The 26078-nt window shown below is 37.0% G+C and overlaps 1 protein-coding gene across 2 annotated transcripts in view; it reads left to right on the top strand.

Annotated features, from left to right (window-relative positions):
- Nucleotides 1-20169, top strand: part of LOC149198647 (uncharacterized) — a 313246-nt gene extending 293077 nt beyond the window's left edge. For both annotated transcript variants that reach the window (XM_089402093.1, XM_089402094.1), the window contains 2 exons: nt 18768-18844; nt 19092-20169. In XM_089402093.1, the coding sequence (XP_089258219.1) occupies nt 18768-18844; nt 19092-19782 (768 nt within the window). In that variant the 3' untranslated portion in view covers nt 19783-20169. The remainder of the gene's footprint in view (nt 1-18767; nt 18845-19091) is intronic.
- The last annotated feature ends 5909 nt before the right edge of the window (nt 20170-26078 follow it).

A 26078-nucleotide genomic window follows, 5' to 3' on the forward strand; every position in this document is an offset into this window, starting at 1 on the left:
TATTCATGTTGTTTCTACAACAAATATCGAAATAAATTTTACTGTAGCCTTCACAATTAAAACATTGCGGAAAGTAAATGCAAAGAAAAATATTAGCACAAGTATAATTACAATGACATAGTTATTTTTGGACAATTATCCCTGGGAAAACCCAATGTGGGAAAACCGATGCAGTAGATGAGGGTTATTTTATTAATTTTCAGCAAAAATCTCATGTACATGATACAACCAACAGAATAGAAGAGGAATTTTTGTCAGAAATTTTATAGACGATATTCTCATGCTTCTCAGCAAGATTCTGAATTTGGAGAGGACTTGCTGCCCTGTCTACGTCTCACTGCGCAGGGACAACACAGTCCCAGCATCACAGCGTTAGCGTTGTCCCTCCTCTGCTCTGCCCCTACACTCTGGATTGATGCTGATACCCTTTCTCCTTCTCACCTACAACTCTCCCTCTGATTTGGTTTCCTTTTGTTGAACTTCGACCATTGAGAAAATCGATCTTACTTGGGTAACTGAGTATTTGCCCGGTGTGTTTTCCAAATGCCCATGAAAATCCTTATAACCTCCAGTTGAGTAATCAATGACCCAGATTAGATTCTAATCAATGGTTCAGATCATATTGACTTGATCCTTGTCTTCTTCTAGAAGTTTCACTCTCAGTTTAGTTAATACCCTTTAATTATTTTAATTTTCTAGGTTTAGACTTAGACACCCATTAAAAATAATTAATTATTTTAATAAAACTGTCTCTGGGTGAAATTTCCCAAAATGATTTCTGGGTATTGTGGAATACATGTATCCAAGCGTCCTTGCAAATTTTGAGGCTTAGAGCACATCTGATTCTACTAGAAATCAACAATAGGCATAGGTCAACATAAATCAGAGTGTATGAGCTAAAGTACCTGACTAGTTTTTGTTCTGCTTGAAGGGAATGGTCTCTTCTTATGCTTTCCACTTGCACATCTTGGGCAGACTCCTTGATGATCCATTATGATCTCAGGCATTCCAGAAACCATCTTCCTTAAATGAGGTAAGACTTTGTAGTGTAGGTGGGCAAATCTTGTGTGCCATAGCTCACACCGAAAATCAATATCATGGACTAGTGCATTAATGCATTTACCATTGACTTTATAAAGCCCTTCACATCTTGATCCAGGAGTGAAGGCTTCTCTCATACTTGAGTTAAAAGGCTAGGTTAGAACCTTTCCATTAATAAAAGCGACTTTCATTTCTTTATCTTCTGGAGCAGAAATAGATACATCATTCTTTTGCAAACCAGGTAGATACAAAACTTCTTGCAGAAAAATAAATTTGCCATCATCTAACTGAAATGAAACTGAACCATAACCTTTAACTTGGTGAGTAGAATTATCTCCAAGGATAACATTTAAATTAGTTTCCCTCTCAACTAAATTAAAGAGTGCTTCTTTGTAACCAATAAAATGTTTGGAAGCACCGCTATCAACTAACCATCAAATGAATCTGCAGAAGAAGAATTGGAAATAGAAGAAACAAGAAAATATTCTGATTGAGTTTCTGCTGCATTATTTCTATATCTTGAATTTCTTGTTTTCTTAGGATGCCCTTTACTTTGATTTTTAGAAGAGTCTTTTCTATAATTAGATCTGTTTTTGAATCTAGGTTCTGTTCTTCTTTCTTTACAATCATGAGCAAAGTGACCATGCTTTTAACAGTTAAAGCATTTAACTTTTGACATGTCTAGATTCCGTTGATTTGATTTAAAAGCAAATTTCATTTTATTACCTTTCTTTCTCTTGCCATAGGAGCTCATCAAATGTGGTAATATTGTTGGTGTTGTTGATAGTGGTGATAAAAGTCTCCCAAACATGAAAAATGCCTCCAAGCGTAATCAACACCATTTCTTTGTCGAGTACAACTTCACCAACTGTTGGCAGTTGATTCCTGATTTTAGTCATTCTCAGGAAGTATGCCTGCACAATCTCTCATCTATTCATTTTGATGTCCTTCAACTGATTTTTCAAGGCAATAATGTGGTTCAAGTTACTAATTGCAAAAATGGCAATTAATTTGTCATACATTTCTTTCGCTTTCTTCAAACCAGAAACATAAATAATGAGCTGATCACTAAGAGAATCAAGGATACTTTTCCTAGCTATGATTTCACCCTTTTTATGCGTGGATTTGACAACAACACTTGAATTCTCTAGTGGATCAACTACTTTGCCTTCAACATAATCCAAAACTTCGTGTTCTTCAAGAGTGATATCTAGCCTTGCTTTTCATGGACCAAAGTTTGAAGCATCATTCAGCTTCTCCTCTACCTTGAAGTAGAACAAAGTCATCTTGATAAAAAAAAAACTTTAGCAGCAAGTGGGGTTTCTTTAGGTGATCTTTGGTCTCCTTGGACTTGTCTTCACCAAGGTGCTGATACCATGTTAAAATCTGAAAGTTCTATGCAAAAATTTAGAAATTCTTTGCAGAAACTTGAAAGTTCTATGCAGAAAAATAAATGTACTTGTAGAAATTTGAATGTACCTTGCAAAAAACTGAATCTACTTAGCATAATGCTTAATGTACTTTGCAGAAAGTTGAATATACTTTGCAGAAAACTAAATGTTCTTTGCAGAAAACTGAATGTGCTTTGCAGAAAATTGAATGTTCTATGTTGTTAGAATTACTTAGAATGCATATTTCTTCTTGACAACTTATGAGATCAGCAATTGTAGATAGAACATAAACTTAAGGATCATATGAAGATAGTGAAGCATAAATATGAGACATTGAGAGTTAGGTCCAATGACCAGGGAAAAACCCACAAGGGGAAAACCCAAATGATTATTCTTTTATTAGATTTCTTCAATTGTTTAGTAGCGTATACAGAGAGAGAGAGAGAGAGAGAGAATAAAGCCACCAATGTATGATCAACTTGCAGCTGAAGTGCCCTTGCTCTGTGCTTGAAGATCTCCGCCTTCTCTTGATCAAATCTTGTGCTTCACACTTGCTCCAACTCTTCCCTTGCTCTTACTCTTCACTTGCTCTCACACTTCTCTTTCACACACTCAACACTAGCTTTCCTTCTTCACAATGAACATGCTACGTCAGCTCTCACTTGCTTTTGCTTAAATAGATGAGAAAAGAGAGGCGTTACAAAATGAATTCACGCCTTCAGCGAATAATAGGAGAATAAAATTCCACGAGGAAGGAGTTACTTGAGGATAAGTGTAACTCATCCCAAAAATAGAGAGAGAGGTACACATGTCTTGAGGAGTTACAATTCGAATTAATGAGAGAGAGAGAGAGAGAGTTACACTTAGACATGAGAGAATATTTGGTGAGAGTTATAGATCGAATTAAATGAGGGAGTTATACTTTTTCCATACATTGAATTGGTGAGGGAGAGTTACATTCTCTTAAGTGTGGATTTACTATTTTATTCCAAGAGAGAGGTTCAATTTGCCAAGTAAAAGATTCTTATTTTAATTTACTTATTTCATGAGAGAATTCAATTTTAATAATCCATTAAAGGTGAATGACTTCAGATTATTTTATAAATAATAGTATCATAATAATAATAACACTAGTAAGGATAAAGATATTAATTTTTGATTTGTATAAACATGATTGATTTGATTTTAAAATGGATTCCATATGTCGAGATCATCCTTGATCATTTAGACATGACTTTCTATATTTGGAAAGTCACTTCCAAATTGAGATGTGACTTACTATTTTTGGAAAGTCATATTAGAATTGTTAGTAATGAAATTTTATTATAGGTGGTTCAAACAAAACTGTAATAGATGAGTTCTAGGAGAAATTCAACCCTGAGCTATCAAATTTTAATAGGTATGTGGACATAAACTAGACTACCAAAGATGGGAAGGTGTATCACCTCCGGTTTTAGTCTTGTGAAAGCCCCTTCAGGAGTTTTGTCCCCCAATGCCTTGCGAGTACTCCTATTTTTCAAATACATAACTGTATTACATGCCTTTGCCCACGATAACATAGGCATATCCAGATCATGGATCATGGCTTTGGTTGCTTCGATGATAATCCTATTCTTTCTCTATAGCACTACATTTTGTTGTGGATTATATGGCATTGTTACCTCCTTTTTTATTCCTGCCTCCTTGCTTAAATTCTTAACCGCGTTGGAGTTATACTAGCCCCCATTGTTTGTTATGAGAACTCTGATCTTCTTCCCTATTTGGTTCTCCACAAGAGCTTTGAAATTTTGAAATCGACTGAAGACCCCATGCTTGGCCTCCATGAAGTATATGCATGTCTTGGAGAAAAAATCTATAATGTCACATAAGTGTAATATCCCATCACAAACTTCACTGACATAATACTACATGCATCAGAATGAATCAAGTCCAACAAATTTTTATACCTGCTTTCACTACTTGGAAAAGTGGCCTTGTCATACTTGTGAAGTGCACATCCTTTGCACAGTCCATCCTGCTCTACACTGAACTCTAGAAGACCAGTGACCATCTCCTATAACAATGGTAATGCTCTATAATGCAAATGACCCATCCTCTTGTTCCATAGCTCTCACAGTTTGTCACAGTCATGCACTAGGACTTGTACTAGATGTCCTCTCAAGAAGTACAAACTATAATCTCTACCTCTAATTACTCACTTGATGCAAAGATTAGATCGCTTTATCTTGATAAGTACCTGTCCTTCTATAAAGTTGACCTCATATTCCTTGTCTTCCATGGCTGAAATTGAGTTTAAGTTCTTTTCAAACCCTGGTAAATAGAACACTTCATTCACCTCCATATGACTTGTAGAGTCCAATTGGAATTGTCTGCTATGCTCCTTAGCCATGTTGGTGAATAGGTGACAAGCTCTCATCATGTGATGAGATGCCCCGCTGTCCACAAACCACACCCCATGTGTAATGGTATTAGGAAGACTATTGATTTTGGGTAGCATTGGATGTGCTCTAAACCTCAAATTTTGCAGGGAGGCTTGGGCACATGCATTCCAAAGAACTCAGAAAGTGTTTTGTGAAATTCCACCCATAAGTGATTTTATTAAAATAATTAATATTTTTAATGGGGTTCTTAAGTCTAAACTTAGGAAAATTAAAATATTAATGGGTATTAATCTAATCATGGGTAAAACTTCTAGAAAAAGACACGGGTCAAGTCAGAACAATTTGAGCTTTTGATTAAGATTTAAACTAGGCCGTTGGTTGTCCAACAGAAAGATATAAGAAGGGGCTTGTGGGTCATTTGGAAAACACACAGAGAGATCAAGGAAATCAATTTTCTGAAGTGAGAAGTTCTTAGGAGGAAAAATCGATTGAGGAGATTTCTTGTAGCAGAGGGGCAGTGAGAATCCAGAAGAAGAAATTTCCAGAGAGTACGAGGCAAAGGGAGAACAGATAGACCAGAGGAAGGTTGACGTTGGCCGACGCAGAGACAACGTAGTCCTTGAGGGGAAGTCGGGTTTCCTGCTAAGGGAAGTCGAAATTCAGTTGCCGGAAGTCAGGGTGTCAATTCGGGAGGCAAAAGCTCGATTTTCTCAGCCAACAAAGGATCCAGAAGAGGGGCAACGTAATACCTAGGAGGGGTGACGCAAACACTGTCAGGAGTGACGCAATTCTGTGCAGAGGCCATGCAGAGGGTGACGTAGAGCCTCCAGTTTAGCAGGATCAGTGACTGATTCTCCAGTGGCAAGGTGAGATCATTTCACCAGTCTTTTGTTCAGTGTTCTTACTGTATCAGATTGCCAGTTGAGCATCGTAGAATTGTACTCAGATTTTCTCCTGCATAATAATAAAACCCTCAACGCTGTTGCACTGGTTTTCCCACATTGGGTGTTTCCGAGGACTATTTGTCCAAAAATAACGGTGTCCTATGTGTTTCTATTTTTTTTGCTTAGTTTCTATGTTTCAGAATCATATTTAATTTGGTGTAGGCTGCTTCAGTAATTTACTTCAATGTTTCAAGAAGAAATCTGAAATAAGCTTGTAATGTAATTTACAATCTAGGTGAAGTAGATTCAAAATGATGCATCTAGCGCTCACATCTTTCAAGTGATGAGTAACTTGTGTTGTAGAATCCAAAGGAGATTAGATATCAGTCTAAACAAACTCCCACAAGCTCCTCCATGAGAATAAGCATGATCTTTTCCTTTCATGGATTGAAATTAGATTCCTCTTATAGTTGGTCTTTAAATCTTAAACTATTTGAGTTCAGTTTGTTCAAATCAAACTTTTAGCCACAAAACCCTTACTGAGAATAAAAATTTTGTTGTATAAACTTTGTTCTTATAACCTTTGTGCTACTGATATTCTCTTCTTTAGAGTTTCTAGAGCTTTGATACGATGTTAATTTCTAAGCATGAAGTTCAAGTTTCCTACAACTATTTCATCCCCAAAAATTACTTTATCTTAGGAAATAACTTTTCTGCTGTAAAATAAAATCTGAAAAAACTATAAAACATAAATACTATGAATCTAAAAAAACTCTAAAACTTAAATACTCTAGTACTTTTAAGTCAGAAAATTAGCAGTTGAATCTCACATAAAATCAGTTACAAAAAACAGTCACAAAAACACGCTAAAATTGCTCCAAAAAAATTATTCTTTGGAAAATTGGGGGCTCCCTTACTAGGTAACTTGACCCTCAGAAATACAAAAATTACAACAAAAATAAACCTAAAAATGTTCAGAAAATTTCTAGCAGCTGCAACCCCCTTCTCCTACACGTGCCAAAACACCTTACTCAGCCCCCCACATGTGGCTGATCACTGTCCCTGCATTTTGGTAAATTTCCGCATCTCTTTTCCTATGTCTTTAGCCTCGCAACACTGCAATTAACTCTGACAAGTTTGTTGGAATCTCTCCAAATGAATGTGTCTTTGTCCTCTCTCTTAGACTCTTTTAATAATTACAAATTGAGCAAAATCCCTAATCCTCGATATCCAAAGTGATATACGACTATGGTTAAGTCAATTAGCCAACATTTATCTTTAGAGATTGCTCAATTAGCCAACATTAATCAATTAAATTAATTAATGTGTTTTTCCTAAGTTAAATTTATGAAATAAACATATTAGTTGTTCCTTTGAAACAACCACCTAAAGAGGACTTCTCTTGCATGCAAAACATTACCCTATGCAAAAGCCACCTAAAGTTGCAAAATCAACAACAATTAACTCTATTTTCCCAAAAATATAAGCTTGCAAATAAGATGAAATAATAAAAAGTAGCAAGCAAAATAACCTTTATTAATTATAGAAAATTTAAAAGTTGTTTTAAAGTGGTTGTTGTATCATACCTGTGTTGTATGCTTCACCTTCGCTGGAATGCGAAGTCAATATCCCCTTAGGTCGATATTGTTAAAATATGTGTAACTAGGTTCGGTCTTCATAAGTATGAAATGTGTTTTTGTAAATTATAAAATGAAAAGAAGTTATTATTATTGGAGCATGGGTTTCATGCTCAAGTTCTTTTATTTTATAGGTCAAGCACCTATTGAGAATTTCTAGGGTTCGTCTGAGGTCTAGGAGTCATTGTCATATACTGAAGACCCCAATCGACACATTTTATCTTGTAAGGAAAAAATATTTTTGTCTTTAAAGTGTCGAAATGCCCTCCAAGATCAAGTCGGCCTAGAAGCTGTCAAGTCGGCCTAAATGAAAAGTCACGTCTACCCTTGAGGAGGCCTATATAAAGAGAGGAACTCGTCCTCCAAAGGATCACTCACTAATCACTCATTCTATGCGAAGAAGATGATAAGAGGTCGAAGAAGAAGGACGAAGAAGAGGTCAAAGTGCTTGGGCTAGTTCTCTCTCCCACATGCAAGTCGAAGCTAGGGTTTTTGCGCAAGGGTTATGTTTGGTTCAATCTTGGAAGAAGGAGAGAAAAGAAGTCAAGTGAAGGTCACTTAGGGTGTCTCACTAGCCCTAAGTCTCAAGGAAAGGCAAGTGAAGGGAAGAAGAGGCCATGCGAAGAAGATCGAAGTCTTCAAGAGGGGCAACAACAGTGGCCAGGAGACAAAATTTCGGATCTGTAGTAGGAGGTTGAATTTCTTGTAGTAGGAGGCCGAGTTGATATTGATCTTGGAGGGTATTTATCTGAGTCACTAGGTCTTGTTATTCGTTAGTGGAAGGATCGATAAGAAGAGGAGATTTAAGGGTTTTCCCCTCAAGAGGAGGGGTTTTAGCTCTGGTTTGCAGCCTATACACCATGCCACTATTCATATTGGTTTGGTAGTTGTTTGATGCATTTCACATTATAATAATAAGGATCAAAGCTAATAAGGTAAAAGGTAACGCAAATAGTTATCGAGTTAAAGAGAATTAACACATTCATTGACTTATTGAATTCTCAATAGATATAATTGGTTTATTTCAAGGGAGTGAGTTTGGTCCAAGATGGAAATCGTGCCCTCTATTGCGTAACCTTCTTGATCACTTTCAAATCTACTTAGGAGGACCTCTCCTCAAGGTGGCGTCTCCAACCATTGATTTTTTGTGCAGTGGTTACAAAATCCGAAAACAAGTTGAAGCTCTTCCATGAGAGTGTTCAAACACTTGGATTGATTTGCCTACAAAACTAAGATAACACAAGTGGGGTTACCCTACTAATTGGCTCTCTCCACTTGACTAGGTAGCGCTTAAATGGAAAAAATCATTAATCTTAGCGTAATTTTACTTATCATCAAGAAAGATTACATTTAATTGACCCAAAAACATATATCAAGAAAGGAAATAAAGACAATAATCATTCCACACAATGCACAAATAAAATTTACAAAAGGTTTTTCAAAATGTTAGCTCTATTATGACAACACTTGTCTCAATTGGAAACAACATTGATACAATGAGGGGAGGATAGCATTTTATAGAACAAGTTGCAACAACTAGATAACGGCTAGCTAACAACTAATTTTGACTCTAAATAATTTACTAATTCATCCAAGTTTGGAGACTTAGTAATTTTTAATATATAAAATATAACAAAATTAATTTAATTTTCCCACAAGGGGATTTGGATAGATTGCTTGAGTTGGCCCACAAATTCCCTTTGCTAGTGGTCTTTAGTGATCAATAGTCAAAGTAGTAGCTTTCTCTTCCTTATTGTTCCACTCCCTTGGTCCATCTCTAGAGTTCGAGTTGCACAAAAAAGGTGGTATTATTTCTCCTTGGAACTTAACATAGTCATCTTGAAGAATAACTTAGTTGTAATCATAATTTCTTTGGTCCATTTCTTAACTTCTCAGTCCATATTGACTTTAATTGCTAATTGATTCATCCCCAATGACTAGTTTAACTTCCAACGACTACTTCAACTTGACTTTTCTTTCACTAACTCAACATGGCCACCTTCTTGTATTTCCAATGCTCTTGCTTCCATGGCAATTCCAGAACCGAGCATTTCTCTGCTTGCCCTGACCTATATAGGGTGTGCCTTTGATATTCCACATGACCTAGGGTGTTGCCACATCATCACCCTATATGGTACGTCATCACCCCTCTGAATTGGATCTGTAATGCCTTAGTTGCTCTCTGAAATCTGACACCTAGGTATTCTTGTTTTCTTCATGCTAATCACTTTTAGTGTATTGCATGATTGATTCTACCCAACACTCTGCTTGTTTTGCCCATTGGAAATTTTGTTAGACTTTTGACCAAGTTTGACCAAGCTCTAAGAAGCAAATACATGCTCCCATCTGAAAAATTTCCATGGCATGGAATCCTTTCATCAAACTCTACAATTTGAGAGTGGGTTGATTTTTTGACCGGACCACTTTGCATTGAGAACCATGCTACTTTGGGAAATGTGAATGTTGTCTAAAGAGGCTACTATGTTCTGAGAGTTGTCATGAGGAATATTGCATCAAGGAGGTCACATATAGACTTGATAGACTATAACCACGTGGAATGACATAGGTGCACTTTGATGCGTGTTGGACTAGTCCATACACTAGTGATCACCACTACAAATGTAGGCTCTCATAAAACCATGAGTCCACAAGAGAGTTCACCTAAAGCCCTCCTATTTTGTTAGGGATGAAAGTGATCTTAAGTGGAGCTTCAAGGGACAGTGCATGTTCCAACCGAACAACTGTATATAGACTCACTGATAGAGATAGGTCTAGGATGTGTAATACTTGACTTGTGGCCTTGGGCTTACAATGGTGATTAAATATGAATGTTTTATTTAAAAGTATATGTACCCCTGCCAATAGGCCTCCCTATTTGGTCTTTTGGTCAACTGACCTCTTTTGGTAGTGCTTCTTCATATGGCCTGCGTTGCCACAATAATGACAAGTAATGGTCTTTTGACACTTTGTGCCATCTTCATTGCTACTTTGGGCTTTTTTCTTTACTGTGTGTCCTTTCCTTTGAAATTGGCAGCAAAGGCTTGCTTGGAACTCACTATCCCATTGCAAAGCTCTCCAAATTTCTCTTGAAATTTCTAAGTCTGACACATTAAAAATCCCTATTGCATTATCTAGTTTATTAACTCCTACTTGTTCTTTCTATTAACAAGTTATTTATAAATATAAATACTGAAATGAACACAAATGCAACCTCAACACATATACAGATCAACCACTGAAATAACTGAGACAATCACACAAGGGACACCATTATTTTTGGACAATCGTCCCTAGAAAAACCCAATGTGGAAAAACCAATGCAACACATAGAGGGTTTTATTATTATGCAGTTTCTGAATACAACTAGGGTGCCAGAAATGGCTCACCCTTTAGAGAATTTCCTTGGCTGAATTAGCTCTCGTCGGAGAAAGATATTCCGGCTAATCAACAACCAGATGATTGATCCCACAGCAACTTCGACAGTTCCTTAGTTGGACAGCGAAAGCTGCTCCAAGCTTCTCTCTGGAACTGCATCACCCTCTTTTGCTTTGCATCTGCCTCTCAACTCTCAGTTTTCCCCACGAAAGTACCTCAATGCTGCCTCTTCAGCCTAGCGTCAGCTCTACTAGCCTATGCTGCTTTTGCATCAGCCTCTTGGCCCTTTGCGTCACCTGCGCTGGCCTCCTCAGCCTCTGTGTCAGTCCTGGCTGCCTTTGTGTCAGTCTTCCAAGGCTCTGCGCTGTCTCTTCGACACTTTCTATGCCTCTTTGATATGTATTCTCGGCCTTCAGCCGAACTGCCTCTTGATGCAACAGATCACTAACTTGATTTCTCAGCAAACCTTGCCCCAGAAAATCGAATTTTTGATCAACTTGGTGTATTTCCAACTAACCCTTGAGCCTCCTCTTATACTTTTTCTGTTGATTCGTCAACCGCTGAGATTAAGTCCCTAATGAACGACTAAGATTAGATTTGGCTTGATCCTCGTCTCTTGGAACCTTCTAACCTAAAATTATATTAATACACATTAATATTTTAATTTTCTTAAGTTTATACTTAGGACCCCATTAAAATTTTTAATTATTTTATTATCTCCTCTTCCAAGTAGAATTTCTCCGAACAATTTCTGGGTTTTGGAGATCTCATGTGTTTTAGCCTCTCCTCCAATTTTCATGGCTAGAGCACATCCGATGCTACCACAAATCAACACTCCCTCTTAGCGAGGAATGTTCTCTGGTAATGCTCCATCACTGAAACATCACATTGATCCTCTGCACTGGTACCTGTGCTGATGCTTGCTCTGCTTCCTCACATCATCTTCATTGCTACTTCCTATACTGCTGCCCATGACACTGCCACTGCCACTGCTACATTTGTACTGCAGCTCCCTCTCAATAAGCTGCCCACGCTGCCCCTAGCACCGCCACTGCTAACTGCTGCACTGCAACTCAGTTTTCGAGAAATAGGTAACTGACTTCTCCCAAACACTGACATCTCGGTTAGTCTAGAAGCCTCGTGATGCTGACGCTGCTTCTGCTGCTATTATATGCGCCCTCTGCTGCCAGTGTGCTGTTGCATACACCTCTGTGCCTCTCGCTTTGCTGCAACCTCCATTGCGCTGCCTCAAATTTCTGCACTCGAACATTGCCTTGCTGCTCCACTACACTTTTCTCCACCTTACCCCTGTCTTCCTGCTGTCGTTAAGGGCTCCTATAGTCGGATATGATCCAAGAATTTGGGCACCTCAAGGATTCTGCCCCTAGTATGTAGTCCTCCTGACTACAACTCGATGTCTCCCCACTTCTTCTCTAGATGTGCATGAGCACTCATGGCACAGTGGTCATCAATCTCGACCTCTTTCTCCACCTTAGCTGGAGCTGGCCTTGAATCGAAAGCCTCTCCCTTGTTTTTCTTCCTGGGACACTGGGATGCATAACGTCCCAACTCCCCATAATGGAAGCACTTCACCTTGGAGATGTCTTTCTTCTTCCTCTTCCCTTGCTGTCCTGCAGATGCTAGAGTCGCATCCTCCTCTTCCTCATTCTTGATTCGACCTCCCTTGCCACTACTCCCTGCCTTCGTCATTTTTATGGTCTCTTCCTGGCCACATCTTCTCCCAACTGGGAAGAGTATCCCTGCCCAAAATACTTTGGACAAATGTCTCCCACTCCTCGAAGACTACATTCAGAGCAGTCCTGACCATAAATTCTAGATCCAGGGTAGACCCCACAGAAGTAAGCTGGTCCCACAGAAGTAAGCTTTCCCTTCTACATCTGATACGAATGCAACTGATTCTCCAATAACATCTTCCCGCTGCACGGAAGAGCCCTGGTGTAAGGTAGTTAGGGTGTCCCACATCTCCCCTGCTGTGTTTTTTTCAACAATATGTGGTATGACATGATCTTTGACCCCGTCTAGGATCATGAACTTTGCCCTCACCATTGCATCCTCGTACTTCTCGTTCTCAGATGGGTCAACTGGGATAGCCACGATTCTCAAGGCAAAGTCCTTCATGCCATGTCGATCTGGGATTGCCATGATCTTGGCCTTCTATATGACCAAGTTGGAAGCCCGATCCAACCTGTCCTAATCCTTCAGTCCATTCACTGCCATTTCAGTGCCTCTTCTGGACTCCCTCTGAGTCTTGACTTCCCTTCTGGAAATCTCTCTCTAAATCTTGATTTTCCTCCTAGAAATCCTCTGGCCAGCTGTCGACCGCTCCTCTCCAATCCTCCTTGCTACAGCAACTCGGATCTAGATTTCTTGGCTAGAAATCTGTCAAGGTAGCGACTCCCTCTACCTTGGTTCTGTCTCCTTAGACATTGTTCTGCTTCGACAGAGATAGCGTCCCACCAGCTCCTCAAATCACAATCTGCCCACAGCTCCCCAAGCTCTGGCAACTGAAGAAACTAAGCCTTTCAGGCTCTGCGCAATCCTGACAACGGCTGAATCTGCACCCCCTGGTCACAGCGTCGATCCTTCCTGGCTGAGAAAGATGACTGGGCACTGCGTAGGTCTAATTTGCCCCTCTGCGTCTACGCTAACCCTCCTTCTGGCTTGAAATGATGACGTAGGCTTTGCGTCGCTTCCTCTCTAGTTGCTTCTGCTTTGGAACAACGCTGTCTCTCGGGACCACTGCTACTGTTGCAAATTTTTAGATTACTGCGGGTGCCTTCAGTTTTTTGTGATTTGCAATGCTCTGATACCATGTTGAAATTTCTAAGTCTGACACATCAGAAATCCCTACTGCATTATTTGGTTTATTATCTCTTACTTGTTCTTTCCATTAACAAGTTATTTATAAATATAAATACTGAAATAAACACAAATGCAACCTCAACACATACACAGATCAACAACTGAAATAACTGAGACAATCACACAAGGGACACCATTATTTTTGGATAATCGTCCCCGGAAAAACCCAATATGGGAAAACCGGTGCAACAAATATGAGGCTTTTATTATTATGCAGTTTCTGAATACAACTAGGGTGCCAAAAATGGCTCACCCTTCAGAGAATTTCCTTGGCCGAAGTACCTCACCTCGGAGCAATGTTTTTAAAACTGGAACCCATGACTGGACCGGTCCACCTAATGAACCGGTTTACTGACCGGAACCGGTCTAACCAGGACTGGTTTGGTCTAAACGAACCGGTTTTAGAAAAATACATTAAATCATTATTTTTTAATGGAAAAACTATTTTTAAGATTTAAAACCATGATTCCAAGTCAATAGAGACAAAATATGCAAAGATTGCTAATTTATATACCATGTAAAGGTGAATATATCAAAATGGCACCGAGTGCAATACATATCATCGACAAAATACATAAGCAATGAGGCTCTAAATGGCCTCTAGAGTGCAAAAACAAAGTCTACAAACTATGGGGCCAGTGGCCTACTACAAGACTCTAGTCTACATATATGATAATACTATAATAGTGATCAACATTATCACCTGAAAGTTTGAAACTTCTCATGCGTCATCATGATCAAACTCGGTTGAGTCTCGACTCCCAAACTTTGCAGTCATAAACTTCTCTCTTGGTTCAGTGACTTGAGTCTCAAACTTCTGAAGGTATTTTGCCCTAATATGCCCTATTATTTCATTTGGTGCTCCACATGGCTTTACATGGTCTCCTATCCCAGCCAAGTGTTGCTTGAACTTGTTAATACTCCCTCCTTGAATGGATTTTTGGCAATATTTGCAGATCATTTTGCCATCAATCATATCACAATGAGCCCATGCAGTATCTCTGGCTTTTGGAGGCATGATGACTACCTGGAAATGTAAACTAGCTTCCTTAGCCTCCTCTTGAAGATGGCAACTCCACTGACAGCTACACACTATCTCCAAAATAGCTCCAACTCCAACTCCAAGATGACTACTTCAGCAAAAACTCAACACTTTCCAAGCTCACAAACAAACTCACAAACACTTATAAACACTCCAAATCAGTTGTGTGAGACAAATGAGAGTGAGAGGGGCCTCTTAAAGGCTTGGAGAGGGTGTTTTTGGAGGGAAAACACCCTTAGTTTCCCCCCAAAACCCCTAAAACACAGTCAGAATTCCGCTTTTTAACTTTACGGTGGGCATGCCTTTAACCGCCCGGTTTAGGACGGAATCGGCCGGTTTGATACAAAACTAAACCGGCTGGTTCCGTCCTAAACCGGCCGGTTAGGGCAAAAAAAGGAGAAATGGGCTAATGAACTGGGTTTTTTGGCCAGTTTAGACCGGCAGGCTTGCTAACCGGTCGGTTAGACCGGTAACCGGTTTTTAAAAACGGTTTTTAAAACTATGCCTCAGAGACAGATATTCCTGCTGATTAGCGTCCAGATGATTGATCCCACAACAACTTCGACAGTTCCTTAGCTAGACAACGAAAGCTGCTCCAAGCTTCTCACTGGAATTGCATCACCCTCTAGGGACTGTGTCACCCTCTTCTGCTCTGTGTCTGCCTCTTAGCGCTCAATCTGCCCCACGAAAGTACCTTAGCGCGGCCTCTTTAGCACAACATCAGCTCTACTAGCCTCTGTGCAACCTCTGTTGCTTCTGCGTCAGCCTCTTGGCCCTTTGCGTTACTTGCGCTGGCCTTAGCCTTTGTGTCAGTCCTAGTTGTCTCTGCGCCAGTGTTCCAAGGCTCTGTGCTGTCTCTTTGACACTTGCTATGCCTCTTTGATATGTATTCTTGGTTTTCGACCGAATTGCCTCTCGCTGCAACAGTTCACTAACTTGATTTCTCAGCAAACTTTGTCCCAGAAAATCGAATTCTTGATTAACTTGGTGTATCTCCAACTGACCCTCAAGCCTCCTCTTATACTTTTCTTGTCGAGTCTTCAACGGTTGAGATTAAGTCCCTAATCAACAGCTAAGATTAGATTTGGATTGATCCTCGTTTTTTGGAACCTTCTAACCCAAAATTATATTAATACACATTAATATTTTAATTTTCCCATTAAAAATGTTTATTATTTTAATATCTCCTCGTCTAGGTAAAATTTCTGCAAACGGTTTTTGAGTTTTTGAGATCTCATGTGCTTTAGCCTCTCCACTAGTTTTCATGGCTAGAGCACATCCGATGCTACCACAAATCAACAACTTCAAGTCAACATTGGTAGCAGTGATGTTCATGGTCTTGATGAAATGCTCATAAGCACTTGGTAAGCTTTACAGCATGATTACCACCATGTTCTCTTCTTCCATCTTCTGGCCAATGGTCTCCAACTGTTCTTGGATGTTGTTGATCTCAGTAAGTGCTCCCGTAAAAATGCAACCTCACTCATTGTGATTGAAAACAACATGCTCTTCAAAAAAATGATTCCCCTTTGTCTGAAGTCTCATGCAGATATTTCAAATGCTTCCAAATTGCTGCTCAAGTCTTTTCTTCTTGAACCTCTGGAAACATTTCATCTGTCACGGACAATTTGATCAGCATTACAGCTTCTGTCTCGGCCATCAGACTTGTCTTGGTCTTTAGCTGTAGTTGTGGGTCAGGTTTCCTTGCCTAGACCAACATCACTGAAGCACCTGTACTAAAAAATAGTAAACATATGTTGCTTTCACGTATTGTAGTTCTTCCCAGACAACTTTTGGTTGCCTTCCAGCATAATGTTGGTCGATGAAGCCAAAGATGCAAGTAAAATCTGCTGAAGAATAGAGGTATTCAAGGAAACAAATGTACAATACTTGCTCTTCCCACATTGTAACTGGAACACAAAGGTAAAGTACTTGGATGGATACTGGCTCTAAACTGCTGTAGCAGCCACGTACCATTGAATAACACACTGATTTTTGGTGGATCTACCCAAAATCAGCTTAACAGTCCACAAATCTACGTATCTACAGGTGAAACTCTTATAGATATGGATATATATGCTTGCACACAAGTCAAAAATAGTCAGATCTGTTAATTACCAACACCAAAACACAACTAATTTCCCCTTTGATCTTCTTGATAAACATAAACTCAGCAACAAAATTACTAGATTTGCAAATCTGGGCAACAATACAAGAACATATCCAATCTGCTAAAAAACTTCTGAATTGTCAAAATCTGGGAGAAATTTGATTGATGAGCTGAAAATCAGTTCGCACAGGCAGAAAATTACAACTCGTACAGTTTGTATGGCCTCAAATTATGCACGGTAGTTGAGAATGACGGCTGTACGCAGCCCCTTATCACAAAAATAGCTGTACGACACCACCCCTCTTTTCTTTTTTAATCTGACTTCTTTAAAAGGTATGGCTTCTTAAAAAAATTTGGATTGACTTCAAACTTGGCTTTAAAACCACAAAAATGATTTGATCCTGGTTTCTACTAATCGAAAACCTTTTCAGTTCTTTTCCGCTCTTTGATGTGCTACCTAGCGATTCCTGGATCAGTCTCTGTCGGCAGTAGTTCCTATGTCTTCACGCCTTCACAAACTCATCAATCTAATCAGTTCCTACGTCTTCAAGCTTTCACACACTCATCAATCTAATCACGCTATTTTCATTATCTAGATCGTACTATGCAATAGAAGAGCATGCTTAGTGGATTAAATTGGTTTTAATATCATATTACGGAAACCAATCACATAGAAAAACCAAGAAAACTCCAAAAAGGTTTTGTATTTAGTGAATAGTAAGAAGCGAAAGTTTAGGATACAGGTTAGAATGGATTCAAGTCAATCCACTTTATTTGGGATATATCACTTTATTTGGGATATATTGAGATACAAGTGAAACAAGCGCTACATAGTAGTTACTCCTGCTGCTTAGTTTAAATATAGTTGAATTACAATAAAAATGTTGAATTCAGATTGTGTTAAGGTTTAGAATTTCATCAATTTGAATTTTACTGATTGGCAAAGTCTTAGCTGTGCAATTAAAGAGCAAGGCCCTAATTTCAATGCTTATGCAAATATAGTTTTAAAAAACTATAATATGATATGCTTGCATTTACATTTGAACTACGTTAGTCGTCCAAATCAAGGTTGTCTATCCAAGTCAAGAATTATATATTTTATTTCTTAAAATTTGAACTAAAATATTCAATAAAAGTTTCTTTTAATATAATTATTAACTTAATACATAGATTTATTTTTAAAATTTTAATTATTATTTGATAAAAATAATAATAACCCTGATTTGAATTTAGATTTTAACCAAAAATTATATATATATATATATATATATATATATATATATTATTTTTTTTTAATATAATTATTAGTGTATAAAAAATATATATTTTATTTTTTAAAATTTGAACTAAGATATTCAATAAAAGTTTCTTTTAATAAACTTATAAAAATACATGGATTTATTTTTAAAATTTAAATTATTATTTGATAAAAATAATAGTAACGCTCATTTGAATTTTAGATTTTAACCGAAAATATATATATATATATATATATATAATTTTTTTAATATAATTAAAAGTGTATAAAAAATATTGATATGACAAGAATGATTGCATTGAAAAGTAATGATTGCAAAATCATAATTTACTATGTATTTTGCAATAAGATGTTCAAATTCTCAGCCAATAATAACAGAAATAAATATTATTTTTTTAATATAGTAAACCTGATTAAATCAAAACATATTTCAACTGAACTAATTAGGGTGAGCGCAATTACCTAATGCCTTATCCTGCGGGAGGCAGGATAATAAGACATAAAAAGCATAAAATAACCTAACGTCAAATTGACTTTATTAATATTCAATTCAAGTACTTAATTGACGATTATTACACTAATATTTAGTTTTATAGTCTGATTGTCAAAATAACAACGTCAAATTGACTTTATTAATAGTCAAGTCTAGTACTTAATTGGCCATCATGACACTAATATATACTTTTATAGTCAGATTGTCAAAGTAACAACGGTGGCCTCATATTACTCATATATTGCTGTATTTTTACATTTGCTTCTTTACAGGATGTCTTCTTTGATGACGAGTCTGCAGAAGTAGTATCATCTCTCCGAGTGGAAGAAGTGGGAGAAGAAGATGAAAGGTAACGTTGAAAGCATCTGTGAATGTACAGAAAGGAAACCTGGTTTTCATGTTTCAACTTGAAATGTAAACAAGATGTAAATAAACTCAGGAGAATGCCGTTTAGGTTGGCAACTGTGTGAAGACTATATCCAGTTTGTTTTCCGACACCATCTTTGCATTCAATGTAGCGTGTTTATTTGTCATCGCAATATCATATTCAACTTGCATTATTTCCATTTATGAAGGCTTCTTGGTTTTTCTTGCAGTGGACAATTGAAGGATACAATGTTTGGAAATCCTAACTGGTTTGCTTTCCAAGATGAGGGATCTAAGGAATCACCATGTACATTTCTTGTTTCCTCCCCCCTACAGATAGATGATAATCAGATAAATAGCATGATGAACCCGGTTACTAATGATGGTAGTAATGGAAGTGATGACGAGGTCGTGGTAGGAGAAGATGAGGAGATTATAGATACTTCAACTTCCATTAGCTCATATGCGTCTCCCTTTGATACGGCATTTGGTAATGACTCACCACAATTTACTAATTCACTTGAGGTTCTTTCACTGGAATTGGAGAAGGTCGGAATATCAGATAACTCATCTCCGTTTCAATGTGAAGAAAGAATTGTGGGCATGTCTTCTGTTAAGACTTCAGCCTGGGCGGGATCGGGAAAATCTGAAGATTTTGAAGGTACTTCTGGAAGAAATCAGATCAGCAAGAATAATCCATCAGAAATAGAGATGGCAAATGTAGCAGACACGGGATATGGGTCCCTATCTCCACCTGACCAAGGGTGTGCCATTGAAATGGATGCTGAGTGTATCAAGGGGGCACTAGACGAAAGTTGCACTGCAGTGCTAAATGAAGGGTCGGAAGCAGAGGGATTAAGGGCTCGAATGGGATTACCCTCGTTTGTTGAAAATGTGGAATTTGTAGGAGTGGAGGTATAGTGTACAAGAAAGGCCAAAAAAACATTATTTGGGGAGAGGAGTGAGGAAAGCTGCAGAAGGGAAACGAAATGATGTTGTACTTCAATTTGAAGTTGTAAAAGGAAAATCCATTTGTAGTTCTGACTTTAATGCCATGAGCTACTGACATGGTGATTATGAGCGAAATGTGGCTTGGCATGAACCTTTGTAACTTAACATAAAGTAGCTATTTTCTTGTACATCCAAGCGTAGGAAACTTTGACAGGGAACCAATAAGTTTTTTGTATAGAACACACTTCAAATGTTGGGAAAATTATTTCCATAAAGTGGATTGCAGTAATGGCTTTCTACAGAGTAGTATAGTGATTTCATGCTGCAAGCTTAATTTATTTGCGTATTTCAGTGTTATGTTTTCTTAGTGTTCACTAAGTTATTACATTAGTCATGTTGTCAAAACTTCTCTACCGTATTGCTAAGACTGATATTCAAGATAAAATTAATGTTGGTGTCATATATTAAGTGAATTTATTCATAAAGTGCAAATTAAATTGCAGGATGGATATATACAATCTTTTAGAAATAGGATTGTTTGTGTGATGCGGAAGTTCCGAGGGCATGTAAGCTGAATTGCTAAACTTCAATTCATGTTCTATTTTTGTAACCTTTTCTTTTTGAGCTATTAATTCTTTCCTATGTAGGTTAAACTCATTATGGTGCTTACAGCAACTAGTCAAAACTTTCTGGTATCCTGTCTATTATAATATAGTAGTTATGCTATTATCGCATTAAAGCCCGTGGTTGTTATCATAGAATCTGTATGAAGGTTTTGCTAATACATATTGCGATGGAAATATTTCGTTGACAGAAATGGGTGAGATATAATTCAGTGGGGTTCCATAATAAAGATACCACGTCATCAATATAATAAATTAATGTTAAGTAATGGGTTACGATCAATCTAGTTATAATCAATGTACAAATTTACTCCAGATTCATACCCGTAAAATAGTTGTATCAAAAATCAAGTTTGTTGGAAGATAAAAAGATTCCTTGTATTTTAGGGTGGTTTAACTATTTGCAGTGACTCACTAAACTTCTATTTAGATGGACTGGTTCACATGGAGCTCAAAAAGCTCAAAACCACTTAGGATTCACTCCTAAAAGTGAAAACCTCAAGAGTTTCCTTGTATTTTAGGGTGGTTTAACTCTTTGCAATGACTGAAAACCTTTAGAGTTTCCTTGTATTTTAAGGTGGTTTAACTATTTGCAATGACTGATTAAACTTCTATTCAAATGGGCTGGTTGACATGAAGCTCAAAACCATTTAGGATTCACTCCTAAAAGTAAGAACCTCAAGAGATTTTAACTTTGAATAGTTCATACAACTCTAGTTTAATGATATTTCTTTGTGTTAGGCATTAAGGGAATTATAAGGTTTAAAATGGGTCTTTTATAAATAATAATAAAAGAATAAATGGTTTAAAATGGGCCTTCTAAAACAATAATAAAAGAACAAAATAGGAGTTATAAATATACTAGTAATCATGATTAAATTCAATTGAAAAGGTTTTATAAAATTAAATTAATAAAAAAATTATAAACATGATTCAGTGAGTTTTTGAGAAAGTCATTATGATTAAACAACTAATGCATTTGTTTTTTTACCCAAAATAACTTATGATGAATTATATGTATAAATTCATGAATTAATATTTATATATTATTAATCAAAATTTTATATTACTAAAATTATATAATAAAATGTAATTGTGATATTATATAAAAAACAAAATACTATAATATAATAATTTTATTATATTATAATATAATAATTTTATTATATTATATTATGTATTAGTTTTATATTGTGGAGTTGATTTGATTTACAATATAAGGAAATAATATAATATATTGTTAAACATTTAGATTAATTTACATAATATTATATATAAGTAGTATATAACATAATATAATTATAACTTTTAAATGATGAAATGAGTTTAGTCATATTTGAAAAATAAAAATAAAAATAAAATTAAAATAGGTTTAAATTATATTTATGAGCATGCATAATATAAGGTTTATATAAATTGAAATATTAGATTTTTTTCTTTTTTTTTTTTCTAAGCGACGTTGAACTTCGACTAAGGTTAACTTCAATGTTGAATGGAAGGATGATCACTCCAAAAGTGGAATATCTCCAATATTGTATGACAATTGATCAACCTTTGATGTCCAATGGGACAATTGATTCCCCCCACTATCAACACCCACTTTTAAACCCTTCCCATGAGATTTGAAGAATCCTAGAAGAAATCTTAGAATCCTTACTACTTGATTTTGATGTATAAAGATTTTTTCCATATAATGGTGGGAAGTAGAGTCCTAAGTTTAGTTTTCAAATGTGTAAAGGCCTTGTTCCTAGTAGTGAAAATGTCAAATGGGACAATGCTGTTGCTCTTTAAAAATTCATACAATCAATGTTATAGGGATAGAGAAGGGAAAGATAGAACTTTCAATAAAAACCAACAACCATCACTATGCCATTGAAAACTCTAGTTGCTCTACAACTATCTATCCAACTTGAAATCAATGGCTCTTTATTAGGTCCATTCGCTTCTTGTTAGCAAAGTTAAGTTTCATTCTTCCACACAGTTAAGAACACTATAAGATTTACTACGACTATTTACTCAAGTCAAAACCAATGCCTATACACTAGATACACTAACTTTCTTTAACAAACTTTAGTTTTATTCTTCCACCATCATATAAAATAAATAATTAACTTACAAATACACTATATAATTTTAGTTTATATTTGGTGAGAATGGTGGACACAACTTGTAAATATCCTTCTCCAAAACTTTAGGATATTTTTTGGGCACCCAAAAACCGTAAGGGAGGTTCCTCTTTCAGATTTACATGTCACACATAGACAACCTAATGCTAGTAGGTAGTTTCTCGTTTTCATTATAGAATAATCCCATCAAAATGGTCGTTTAGTATGAGGAGGATCCAATGTGACATGAGGTTAGATCAGAGCACAAAGGGCACCATGGAATGACACAACACTGAGAGGTGTATATTACACGTTGATTCTAATCCTTGTGGATCAAATCACCATTGAAAACAATACCCAATAGACCAGACAATCATTTGAGAGGCCCTAGCATTCATGGATGGGTTGAATCACCCTGCTCGATGTGGATTCATTTAATTCATCACCCTTGGATCCATTTGATATCTTTTCGCATGCTTGCAATAATACCATTTGAAATGGTCAGAATCGATGATAACCCTTTCATTTTATTTGGCGCTCTTCGCTTGTAGATGTTACCCACCAATGCATAAAAGATTTTAAAGGCCCATCTTTCTATGGTCGAGTCAAATCATCATTTAAATTGTTGAATCACCACCACGTAAAACAATTTGGATGTCCTTGCTTGGTTTCCCTGCAAGAACAGAGATCATTTCCCATACCTACGTTGCATTTGGAGTACATGTAACAATTGCACTTCACCTTCCACATTTTGGTGATTTTTTCACCCCTTTCCTTTCCATCCCACATTTTTTTTTCTTCTTGGCCAAATATCCAGCTTCAATATTAATTCCACCTTCATTAATTTGAAATATGGGTTTCATATATAGGATGATGTTAGCCTCCAAGGATTGCACGCAAAGAATGTGTTGTATTCCCAAAAAAAAGGAGGAAGAAAAAATTCAAAGAAGGGAGTTGTTGTTTTGATTCAAAGTATTTATGATTTTTTTTGTTATCTCCTTTCAAATTGCTTGCAATTATGAAACACTACATCATTCTTTAGGTTCAAGGAAAAGTCTTGTTGGGTATGCATGTTGGTTGTGTATGTGGTTTCAAGTTGATGTTCAAAAGTGTGGTCTTCTTTCGATGAGGAAGCATAAATAGCATAAATTGTGCCCATGCAATGGTGTATAAATCCACATTCACACGCTAAGTGTTCTTCAATCAAGGGCAAAATATTATCTTGACCGTACTATTTTTGATAGTTGTCCCTTAAGGTGCATTCATAGGAGGATTACCATTGAATAACACAAAGAATAAACTTCTCTCATAATTCTCTTTATTTCTAATTTCTACCCATATATCATCAAGGGGGTCATTTGAAATTGGTGTATCATTAAGCATCTTATCTCTGATAGCAGTCAATTTCTCCTTGTTTTGTAGGGCCATCTAGCCATTGGATGGAGTGGTTTCATTGGCAAGATATTCCTAATTTGTTGTGTAGAGGGATGACTCATCTTCTTTGGCATTAACAAGCACATCATCAACATTAAGCTTTGTAACACCTTTCTCTTCTTTGTAGTCATAGAGGTCTTCGTATTTTTTAACACTGGAAGAAACTACATTTGTATAGGGATATAGATGATCTATGTTGTAATTCCCAGGAAACAAATTTGCATGTTATAGGAAAGTGATCTTAATCGCGTTCATATTTTTGTCCATTTCATCAATAGACTTGGAGTCTTCTATCTCTTTATTTTAACTTTCCAAATGGTAGGGTTTAGAAGCAATAGTATATGTTATTAATCACTCCTTTTGTGGTTCCTTTTACTCTCGAAATCATTGGCCCTTAGCTTCTCGATTTGTTTTGAAAGTAACACATTCTCTTTCTCTAATACAACCAAGCTAATGGAATGTTCAATGTAGTTTTTTACTTTAATTATGTTTTTTATATTCACATGTTCATAACATGAACTATCTATTGATTTTTGTAGCTTGGGAGGTACTCCACAACCTTGGGTACTAGGTTTGTGTGAGTTGGCACCACAAAAGCACTTTGTGGGTGAAGTACCCAAGCAGTGGGTTTTACACCCAAAGTTGTGGGTGTGAAACCAAGCATGATTTTGATGGTTGGACTATTGTTGCATGTGTGGCATCCCTAATGGAGCAAGGGGCAACTAAGGAAACCGTGGAGACATTGTTCAAATGAGAGAAATAATCTTTTATTTATGTGTGGTGGGCTAAATGACATGAAGTTCAGGTCGAATTGACTTGAAAGGGTTCCTCTTGAGGGGTTAGTCGTTGCTTAAGAGAAACATATAAATAAGAATGGAGGAGAACTCATTTCGACACATCACAAGTTCAATTTCATCATAGAGAAGGACATCTGAGGTAGATGATCTAGCCGCAACCTATTGAAGCCAATCTAAAGTGAAGAGAAGGATGTTTCTTTGTGTATCTCTTGTGATTTGATATGGCCAAGATTAGGTAGGGTGCTAGTTGAATTTAAGACAGTTTTGTGCAAGGTTTATCATGCTAATCTTTGTGAATAGGCTGCATATGTTTCTATGTTATTGTAGAAGGGGTCTAGGCTTAATTGGGAGTTGATTTCAAGTGTGGAACACTAGTATAGGAGGCTGCATTATCCTAGAGTGATAGTGCAGGAGGAAGGGCTAGTTAGAGGAGGCTTTTTGCAGGATTTGAAGGGTTGTTTGGCCAAGAAAGAAATCAATCTTATAGTTGTCACTGGGTGCCCTAACTAGGGCCGAAAATTTGGGGATTTGTGCACTGGTTAAAGTATAATTGAAGGCAGAAAGAAGTCATGTTTCAGAGGTATGCTTGTCTTTTTTTGTTGATGAATTTGCTAGGTGGTGAGGTCCAGTTTGGGACATCACTAGTAGCATCCCTTGTACAGTTTGGAGGGTTGTAAGGGAGTTGGTTATTGTACCCTAAGCACAATCCCTTGTGATGGACGACATGGATGTTAGGAGGGCAGAGTGTTTGGAGCTCTAAAGGTTGACCTTTGAAGGAAGAAAGGGTAGATACAAGGAATAGTTACTAAACCCTAGTTCATAGAGTTGTAGAGGTCATCCTTAGTGATAAGAGGGCAACCTCCAAAGTCCTAAGATTTGTCATCCTTGAGCAACAATGTGGCAGAAGTGGGCACTGTGAAACCCTATGTATTGGACTCTTTGAAGGACTAAAGAGGAGCTAGTGGGAAGATTGAGTTTGGTCAAAGTTCAGTGACCTAAAGGAGCAACGATCATTGATAGTGGCAGATTGTTGAGCTATAGAAGGGAAGGAAAATGACCACCATATGTGTTCAAGGTATGTGGACTGAAAGCAGCTGTGGAGCACACTACATCAAGTAGGTTAGTTGTACTTTTTTTAGGGTAGATTAGTCATGATAGTTGTTGATATCAAGCCCTAATTGTTGTCTTGTATTAGAGCTGATTGTAAGGGCCATGATCATTGATACGAGAGCCCTAAGATTGTTGTATTAAAGTTTTTAATATAACAAAGTTGGTTAAAAATTGTCTTGTGTACTAGTTGATTCACT

Source organism: Pinus tabuliformis, chromosome 2_1 (assembly GCF_031772625.1).
Source record: "Pinus tabuliformis cultivar Carrire ecotype Pingquan chromosome 2_1, CPIR1, whole genome shotgun sequence".
Taxonomy (NCBI): domain Eukaryota; kingdom Viridiplantae; phylum Streptophyta; class Pinopsida; order Pinales; family Pinaceae; genus Pinus; species Pinus tabuliformis.